The 9,508-nt window shown below is 67.8% G+C and overlaps 2 protein-coding genes across 2 annotated transcripts in view; one reads left to right on the top strand and one right to left on the bottom strand.

The window, feature by feature from the left end:
- Positions 1-2,156: 2,156 nt before the first annotated feature.
- Positions 2,157-5,548, top strand: LOC146585908 (struthiocalcin-2-like). Its single transcript, XM_085322140.1, has 5 exons — positions 2,157-2,223; positions 3,849-3,943; positions 4,713-4,853; positions 4,947-5,052; positions 5,481-5,548. The coding sequence occupies exons 1-5, from the start codon at positions 2,157-2,159 to the stop codon at positions 5,546-5,548; spliced, it is 477 nt and encodes a 158-aa protein (XP_085178266.1).
- A 2,542-nt stretch (positions 5,549-8,090) lies between these two features.
- LOC146585907 (rheacalcin-1) overlaps positions 8,091-9,508 on the bottom strand; it is a 2,485-nt gene continuing 1,067 nt past the window's right edge. Inside the window, exons 2-4 of the mRNA XM_085322139.1 lie at positions 9,328-9,468; positions 8,609-8,714; positions 8,091-8,297 (exon numbers count right to left, since the gene is read on the bottom strand). Of these exons, the coding sequence (XP_085178265.1) occupies positions 8,230-8,297; positions 8,609-8,714; positions 9,328-9,468 (315 nt within the window). The 3' untranslated portion in view covers positions 8,091-8,229. The remainder of the gene's footprint in view (positions 8,298-8,608; positions 8,715-9,327; positions 9,469-9,508) is intronic.

The following is a 9,508-nucleotide window of genomic DNA, read 5'->3' as shown; positions in this document are numbered from 1 at the left end:
GTGAGCCTCCCGCGCCCCTGGCTGTCACCGGCGCCTCCCGGCTCCCGGCGCCGCCGGTACCGTCGTAAGCTGGTTTTGGGGTAAAATGCTCCCCGAAGTCGCGCTCAGGCTCCGCGGCTGCATTAGCGGCACGCGGGAGCCGGGGGCCGCTGGCGCCGCGGGATCCGGCTCCCCGGAAGGAAGGGGCAGATCCCGGGGGCTGCGGGAGGCAGAGCCTGCGAGCGGGCGGCCCTGGGGAGAACCGGCCCGGCCGGATCAGAGCGGCGCGGGAGTGTCCAGGAACCGCTCCCGGGCGCCCTCCCGGGAGCTGCTGCGGGCGCTCCCCGCCGCGGGCACACGCGTTTGCCGGCACAGAGCGGCACAGCATGTCACGGCACAGCGTGGCACAGCACAACATGGCACAGTATGGCGCGGTGCGGCATGGCATGGTGTGACACACTGCATCACGGCATGGCATGGCATGGCACGGCGCTGCACGGTGCAGCATGGCATGGTGTGACACAGTGCAACACAGCAAGGTGCAGTGCAGTATGGCACGGCACTGCATGGTGCAGCGTGGCATGGTGTGACACTGCAGCGCAGCACAGTACAGCATGGCATGGCATGGCACAGCATGGCACAGAGCAGCACAGCACAACATGGCACGGCACAGTGTGGCACAGTGCAGCATGGCATGGTGTGACATGCTGCAGCACAGCACGGCACAGCACAGTGCAGCGTGGCACGGCATTGCATGGTGCAGCATGGCATGGTGTGACACACCACAGCACAGCACAGTGCAGCAGATTGCAGCATGGCATGGTAAGGCACAACACGGCACAGCACAGCATGGCACGGTACAGCACAGTACGACGCAGCATGACATGGTGTGATGCTACAGCACAGCAAGGMATGGCATGGCACTGCACAGTGCAGCATGGCGTGGTGTGACAAGCTGCAGCACAGCACGGCACAGCATGGCATGGCACAGCGCTGCATGGTGCAGCATGGCACGGTGTGACACGTTGCAGCACAGCGCATGGCGTGGTATGGCACAGCGTGGCATGGAATGGCACAGCATGACACTGCACAGCACAGCATGGCAGAACACGGTGCAGCACAGCACAATGTGGCACGGCACGGTGCAGCATGACACGGTGTGACGCTACAGCACAGCATGGCACAGCACGGCGCTGCACGGCACAGCACAGCGGGGCACAGTGCAGCGTGGCGCGGGGCACCGCACGCCACGCTCGGCCCTGGCACCGCTCCCGCGACGGCCGCTCGCCCGGGGCTGCGCGGCGGAGCCGCGGCTGGCTCTGGCGCACGCTGCTGCCTGGCGCCCGGGCGAGCCGTGCGCGAAGCCGCCTGCCCGTGCAAATTGCGGGGGAGCGATTCACGGCCCCGGATCAAACGCTACCGCCGCGCAGCCAGCCGGGCCCCGCGCCGCCCGCCGAGGGAGCCGGGCGCTGGCGGCCCCTTCCCCGTGCCGCTGCCCCGGCCGCGGAGTGCGGCGCTGCCCGGGTAGCGCGTCGCGGGAGGCGGCGGCGGCTCGGGGACGGGCCCCCGTTGCGGGAGGCCGGTGCCGGGGCGCTGCGGCGGCGCTGCCCGCGGCACGCGCGTGCAGGCCAGGAGCCTGGTGCGTGGGCAAGAGGGCGGCGAGCGGGTCGTGGGCGCGTGGGGACGGGGGACCCTCGGCGTGGGGGAGATCTCGCGGCCGCGCAGGGTGCTGCAAGGACCCGAGAGCCCCGCCGCGCCGGCGGCGTTGCGCCCCCGCCGCGCCGCTCCGGGACGGGACGTGCCGAGGGGGCGTAGGGCCGGAGCGCGCCGTGCCGGTGCTGGCCCCGGGCTCGGCCCCCGCGCGGGCTCCGGTCCAACCGCCCACTGGAAGCAGCCTCCGGCCACGCCGCGTTGTGCCCCTGGGTCGCAGCCACCGGTTGCCCATTTGTGTCTCAGAAACTCCGGGGGTAAAAATCCCGGAGCTGCTCCGAGCACTGCTCCGCTGCTGCACCAGCCTTCCAGGGAAGAGCTTTTTCCTTATCTCCAGCCCGATCGCGCCGGCAGGTATCCGCGCCGCCGAGGCGACCGGGAGCCGGGCACGGAGGAAGCGGAGGGGCTGCGGGGCTCCTCGGAGAGGCCACGGCCCCGTCCTCGTTTCTCTCCAGGAGGAAAAGGCAATGGGATCCGTCGCGCGCCTCACCCTCGCCGTCCTCGCCGTCCTGCTGCGCAGCCCGGCCCCGGGAGGTGAGCCCGGCTGGCGGCCCCGCGCCGCGCCCGTGCCCGCGGCACGGGGCCCCCGGCACCGCGGGCCCCCGGCGGTGAGCAGCCGCACCGGGACCCACGACCCACGGCTCAGCCCCGGGCAGGGGACACCCGGCTGGCGGGCTCAGCCCCGCCGGGTGCCCCACACCGGGGCCTCAGCCCTGCTGGGTGCCCCACACCGGGGGCTCAGCCCCGCCGGGTGCCCCACACGGGGGCCTCAGCCCTGCCGGGTGCCCCACACCGGGGGCTCAGCCCTGCTGGGTGCCCCACATGGCGGGGGGCTCAGCCCTGCCGGGTGCCGCATGCTGGGGAGCTCAGCCCCGCTGGGTGCCCCACATGGCGGGGGGCTCAGCACTGCTGGGTCCCCACACTGGGGAGCTCAGTCCCGCTGGGTGCCCCACACCAGGGACTCAGCCCTGCCGGGTGTCCCACACCGGGAGCTCCGTCCCGCTGGGTGCCCCATGCTGGGGGCGGGGGGGAGGCTCAGCCCTGCTGGGTGCCCCACACCTGGGTCTCAGCCCCATGCCGGGAGCCCTCGCACAGGTGCCATGTCGCCTGCGCAGGCTGCAGCCGGGCTCCCTGGGCTCGGAGCAGCCGTGGCGCCGGGTGCATCCCCCCCCCCCCCCCCGCCGGGTCGCAGCGGCCCCGGAGCTGCTCCTGGGTCTCCCTGCCCCGCTCCGCCGGGAGACGCCAGCCCGCGCCAGGGCCAGCGCGGCAGCCCCAGCCCTTTCCACGCCGGCACCGCGTGGCTCGCGCGTGGCCTCCCCGAGCCCCCTGGATTCTCCCCGTTTCACGCCTGCCTCGCGCGACGCCTCGGAGACCCTCATCACCGGCGGCATCCCGGAGCCGCGGCCTCGGCCGGGTGCTGCGCAGCAGCAGTGCCGGGAAGCCTCGCTGGAGCGCGGCGGATCCGGCCCCACGGCCGGGGGCGATGGGGAGTGGGGCGGATGAGGCCCCACGGCCGGGGGCGAAGGGGAGTGGGGTGGATGAGGCCCCACGGCCGGGGCAGCGATGGGGAACAGGGCGGACCCCGCCGTGGGGGTCGGGGGGTGCGATGGGCAGCAGGGCGGACATGACCCCACAACTGGGGGGCGATGGGCAGCGGGGTGGATGTGGCCCTACGGCTGGGGGGCAATGGGGAACAGGGCAGATCTGGTCACGGGTGCCCGGGGGGCAATGGGGAGTGGCGTGGATCTGGCTGTGGGGCTGGGGGGTGATGGGCAGCAGGGCAGACGTGGCCCCACGACCAGGGAGCGATGGGCAGCGGGGTGGWTGTGGCCCTATGCCTGGGGGAYGATGAGGAACAGGGCAGATCTGGCCACAGGTGCCCGGGGTGGGCGATGGGCAGTGGGGTGGATGCAGCCCCATGGCTGGGGTGGTGATGGGGAGCGGGGCGGACCCAGCCATGGGGGGTTGGGGGAGCGATGGGGAGTGGGGTGGATCCAGCCACAGGGGCTGGGGGGGGCAATGGGGAACAGGGTGGACGTGGCCCCATGGCTGGGGGGCGATGCGCAGCTGGGTGGTCGGGAGGACAAGCTGCCCAGGACAGCGTTGAGGGGGCCCAGCACGGGGACCAGCCCGTGCCCTCGCTGCGCCCATCCYGGCAGGGGCAGTGGGCGACTGCCACCAGCAGCTGATGCTCCATGAGGAYGGCTCCTGCTTCGGCTTCTTCCCCCAGGAGCTGCCCTGGCGGGAAGCCGAGGTGAGGAGCAGCAGGCAGGGTGGCAGGCAGGGGCTGGAGGGGGCTGTGGTGCAGGGTGCGGGGCGCACGGCTGCTCCCTCCGCAGCTTTCCAGGGCTCTGCACCATGGCTTTCCCATCCTGGAGCTCTGTGGGGCCTGCAGCAATGGCATAGGCAGCAGCAGGGCAGCTACCTGGCTGTGGGGCTTAGCATCTGGGGCTCAGTACCTGGCCATGGGGCTCAGCACCTGGCCATGGGGTTCAGCAGCCAGCCATAAGGTTCATCACCCAGACATGGGACTCAGGACCTGGCCATGGGGCTCAGCACCTGGCCATGAGGTTCATCAAGTGGCCATGGGGCTCATCACCCAGCCACAGARCTTGTCACCCAGCCATAGGGCTCAGCACCCGGCCATGACATTCATCAACCAGCCATGGGGTTCAGCACCTGGCTRTGGGGCTCAGCATCTACTCACAGGGCTCAGTACCTGGATGTGGGGCTCAGCACCCACCCGTGGGGCTCAGCGCCCACCTACGGGGCTCATCTCACAGCCGCATCCAAAGACATAAGCCTCGTGCCAGGAATCAGCGTGAAAGGYGTGGAGAAGCCAGAGCAGCCATGCCCTGGGCGCCGTGCCCTGGGTACCACTTGTCGTGTGGGACCTCGGGGTGCCCGGGGCAGCAGGCGCCCGTCCGGAGCTCACAGCCCCAGCGCGAGGCAGGAGGGGGGGGATGAAGCTGCCTGGGGAGGTGACTGCGGCGGTGGCACCACACTGCCGTCCCCTGCCACAGGTCTTCTGCCGGAAGCTGGGCGCTGGGATCCACCTGGCCTCCATCCACAGTGAGAGGGAGAACTACGCCATCGCCGACCTCATCTCCCGCTCGCAGCACTACAACGTGGACGATGTCTGGGTCGGACTCCACATGACCATGGTGAGCCTTCAGCCTCCCTCCTCCTCCTCCCCTGGGCGTGCGCCCCACAGCTCCCCGGCCAGCGGCTCCCTGAGCCCTTTTCCGCACCTGCAGAACTTCCGCTGGGAATGGACGGACGGCAGCAAGGTGCAGTACCAGGCRTGGGACGAGCACGAGGGCCTCAAGAAGCACCTCTGCGTGGCTCTGGAGGCCACCACAGGTGGGCACATGGGCCAGCAGTGATGCCAGTGGCACAGATCTCTGCATGGGCACCAGCACCGTGTGGTGCATCGCTGTGGGGTGATGGGGGCGGTGTGCGGGACTGGCAGCGACGCCGGTGGCACAGAGCTCTGCATGGGCACTGGCACCGTGCGGTGCATCACTGCGGGGTGATGGGGGCCGTGTGTAGGGCCAGCAGCGATGCCAGCAGCATGGAGCTCTGCACAGGCACTGGCGCCTTGCGGTGCATCGCTGCGGGGTGATGGGGACAGTGTGTGGGGCCAGCAGCAATGCTGGCGACATGGAGCTCTGCACAGGCACCGGCACTGCATGGTGCATCGCTGTGGGGTAATGGGGATGGTGTGTGGGGCTGGGACAGTGCCGGGGCAGGGGTAGCTGCACTCAGCACCGGTGCTGCCGGACCCGCAGAGCACTTGACGTGGCAGAGRAACGCCTGCAGCAGTGCCCACCCCTTCGTCTGCAAGTCCATGGCATAGACGGGCAGCTGGCTGGGCTCCTGCCCTGGCCCTGGAAGGCCACGTCCCGCACCGCTGGCCCTCGCCGGATCAGCTCCGGCACAGTCACTGCGCTGCCAATAAACCTCCCCCCGAGCATCCAGCCGGCTCTGCACCTCCTTCGCCACCACCGCCGGGTGCGGGCGCTGGGCCCCACACAGCCCCGTCCCGGCACAGGCACAGATCCTGCCCCCCACAGTCCCGTCCTGGCACGGGTGCTGGGCCTACCCCACACGGCCCCGTCCTGGCACGGGTATGGGTCCTGCCCCATGCAGCCCCATCCTGGCATTGGCAATGGGTCCCTGCCCCACACGGCCCCGTCCCGGCCTGGGAGATGGGTCCTGCCCCACACTCCCCAGCTCTGCCAAGCCCCGACAGTGGCTCCCTGTGGGCGAGTGGCTGCAGCAGGCCCGTGGATGGATGGGGCTGCAGCATCCTGCCCTGCTCCCCCACCTGCATGCACGCAGTGTGTGCGTGCACAGCCCTGCACGCACATGTGTGTGCATGCCTGCATGTGTGCAGCTTAACCAAGGTGTCCTGGCGTGCAGTGCACCGTGCCACCCCACACTGTGCACACTGCACCCTGCACTGTGCACCCAGCACCCCACAGGCTGCACCCCATATCCCTGCACTGTGCACCCAGCACCCCAAACCCTGCACTGTGCACCCAGCACCCCACAGCTTGCACCCCGTACCCCTGCACCAGGTGCTGACAGTGCCAGCACAGCTGCTTGTCGCCCCCAGCCTGGCCCAGCCCACACTGCTCCCATCACCTTCCTCAGCCGCCCAGTCAAGGGCATCGTGCCTGGCACTGCCAGAGGCTCCACGAAACCCAGGACAGGCAGGGGCTAGCAGCAGGTGCTCGCCCTTGGGGCAATTTTTGTGCAAGCTGCTGGTGCCATTTAGCAAGAGGCCAAAGGACCTGTAGCCAGGGGCAGCACCTCATCCACAGCCCAGCAGCATTTAGCCCTGCTGCTCCCTCTGTGCCTGAACTYGAATCTTGCACGTGTCCTCCCTCTCTGATGCTGCTTCATCCCGTCTCGCTCCGCATGCTCCATGCTGCCAGGTGGYCGCAGCAGCTGGAGCAAGGGCTCGTCCTGGCCACGTCTCTCCCCTCCCTGTGCTATGGGGGGAGCCAGACCCATTCCCATGGCCTTCTGGTGACTTTGCATCTTGTTTCTGGAGATTTTACAGCGAGTGGGAATTCACTACTGAAGTCAGACTCTGCACCAGCCCTAATTGTAGATGCTCGTTGCCTCCAAGCCCAGAGTTGTAGCAGGAGCAAGCTCTTGATAGCCTTGGTCTGTATGTCAGGCGTGCTCTTTCTGGGGCATTTCTGCTTCATTCGCTGCTCACACGAGCGTGGGACCCTCTGCTGACGGCTGGCAGCTGCGACCCCGTGGCAGCTCCAGCTCCCTTATCACAGCACTGAGTGGTAGGCAAATATTTGAATCACTGAATGCAGCCAAGGCAGACATGGGAGCTTCAGCTGAGACTGAGATGACAGATTCCTGGGCTGTCGTTTTCGAACATGAAGGTAGGGCAAGGGCCAACCACTGTTGGTTCTCGCCGGCACCCGCTGCTGGTCATGGAGCTTCCTGGGGCCCTGCCGACAGCTGTGGCTTTCCCTGGACATCTCCGAGCAGGGAGCATTGCAGCTGGAAGCCCCCAGGCATGGACTGCTGCCTCGTATCTCGGCACAGATAAGGAGGCTGGAGGCAAGGGGGTCCCCACTGTGGGGCTGGGGGAGCCCAGGGCTTGGACCAAGGTGCCAGCAATCCCACCTGGCCCCCACYTTGCACAGGTAAGGGCAGCTGTGTCTCAGAGGGGGCCACGATGGCCCGTGGCAGGCTGCAAACCCAGCTCACCCCTGCTCCTCCCGGCCCCCTTTGGGCCCTGCTGGAGCTGGGTACCAGCAGGAAGAAACTGACTCCCAGGCATGGAGGATCTGCAGAGCACAGACCATGGTGCACATGTGCGTGGTGCATGGACCCAYGGTGCACATACCCATGACACATGCATGTGTGGTGCACAGACCCATGGTGCACAGACCTGTGGTGCAGGATCCCTGCCCAGGGAGATGGCACCTGCCCATGTTGCCTGCTGCTTGCCCGCTTAAGTGGGGTGGACTCCCATGGGACCCCTCCAGCTCCCTCAGTGCCACCACTGAGGCCATGGGAACCCCCATGCCAGGACAGACCCCGTGGTGTGGGGCACCAGGGCAGCATCCTCGGGGGGGGTGTCTTTTTGTGCCCTGCTGCAGCTGGGCAGGGGTGAGGACAGACGAGGGCCRTGGGACACAGCCCAGACGAAGACGCAGATGCCATGGCGTTTGGGGGAGTTTATTGCTAGTTCGCTGAGCTGCCGCTGGGGAGGCGGCACAACTGCAGTGGTGCTGCCAGGGGTCTGGGAGTGCACAGCGCAGGGTGCAAGGCACAGGGGAGTGGGGTGCATGGTACGGGGGGAGCGGAGTGCATAGACACAGGGTGAATGGGGTGCATGGACACAGGAGAGCACRGTGCATGGACACAGGGGAGCAGGGTGCATGGACACGGGAGGGAGTGGGTGCACGGACACGGCAGGGGGATTGGGGTGCAGAGCATGGGGGAGCAGGGTGCAGGGCGACGTCCAGGCGGAGAGCAGCTCGCTGGTGACCCTGCTGCCTAGGCTGCGCATTTACAGATGAAGGCGTTCCTCTCGCTGCAAGCATCATCCTCCCAGGACAAGAAACCTGCAAAGGGGWAGAGGAGTGAGTGCTATGGTGGGACCCTTTCTTCCATCCTCTCAGCGACCACGTCCCTGTGTGACACTAGAGCTGAGCCTGCTGGAGCAGGAGGCAGGACAAGACACCGCRCTGCTGCTGCGCATGGCCACAAGCCGCAGGAGCATCCCTGCCCCAGGGGGATGGTCCTGCAGCAAGCAGCTCACATGGTGTGGGCCCATTTTGCCCTTGGGAAGGCTGCCTGGGGAGTGCAGGGGGCAGGGAGCAGTGGATTACTGGGGTCCCTGCCTAGTGTGAGAGGTTCTGCATCCCCCGCTCACCTGAGGAGTCCTCCAACGCCGCACAGTATTGTCCCTTTGAGAAATCATCATCGTCCCAAGCAGAGTAATGCATCTTGGATCCATCTATCCATGACCAGGATTTGTTCTGGGGGCAGCAGAGATGGGCAAGTAAAAACACACATGTTGGGCAGGAAGTGAGGTGCAGCAGAGAAAGGTCTAGGGCTGGGATGGGGACAGCAGAGCAGCRTGGTGCCGGGGCCCAGCAGGGACTCGGCTAGTTACAGAGAGCACAGGAGACACGTGTGGATATGGGCAGAGGTTGTGCAGAAACAGAGGGTGGGCAGGGATGCAGACAGGGCAGACGTTGAGCAGAGCAGAGGGGCAGTGGGTGGGCAGGGATGCAGGTGGGGCAGATGTGCAGATGCAGAGGGGCAGTGGGTGGGCAGGGATGCAGGTGGGGCAGATGTGCAGATGCAGAGGGGCAGACGTTGTGCAGATGCAGAGGGGCAGTGGGTGGGCAGGGATGCAGATGGGGCAGATGTGCAGATGCAGAGGGGCAGTGGGTGGGCAGGGATGCAGACGGGGCAGATGTTGCACAGACACAGAGGGGCAGTGGGTGGATTTGGATGCCATCAGGGCTGCACGGTCTGCAGGGGGCCAGTGCAACCCGGAGCCGTGCCTGCGGCTCCCGGGCAGCAGGAGCGAGCGCAGACGGCTCCTGGGGCTGCCCCAGCAGGGACAGGGCAGCGGACGCTCACCCAGTGRTAGAGGCCGATCCAGACATCATCTCCCTCCTCGCCGCGTCGGCACTGGCTGATGAATTTGGCGACTGCTCTGTGCTCCTCTGAGGTGTGGATGGAGGCGAGGTGGCAGCCGCCCCTGACGACCCTGCACCATGCCTGCGACGGGAGAAGGGGCGGGCGCGCCCCGGCCCCCGTT

This window comes from Rhea americana, unplaced genomic scaffold (genome assembly GCF_003343005.1).
Source record: "Rhea americana isolate MKP2758 unplaced genomic scaffold, rheAme1 scaffold_744, whole genome shotgun sequence".
Classification (NCBI taxonomy): domain Eukaryota; kingdom Metazoa; phylum Chordata; class Aves; order Rheiformes; family Rheidae; genus Rhea; species Rhea americana.
This window is presented reverse-complemented; position numbering and strand designations above follow the sequence as displayed.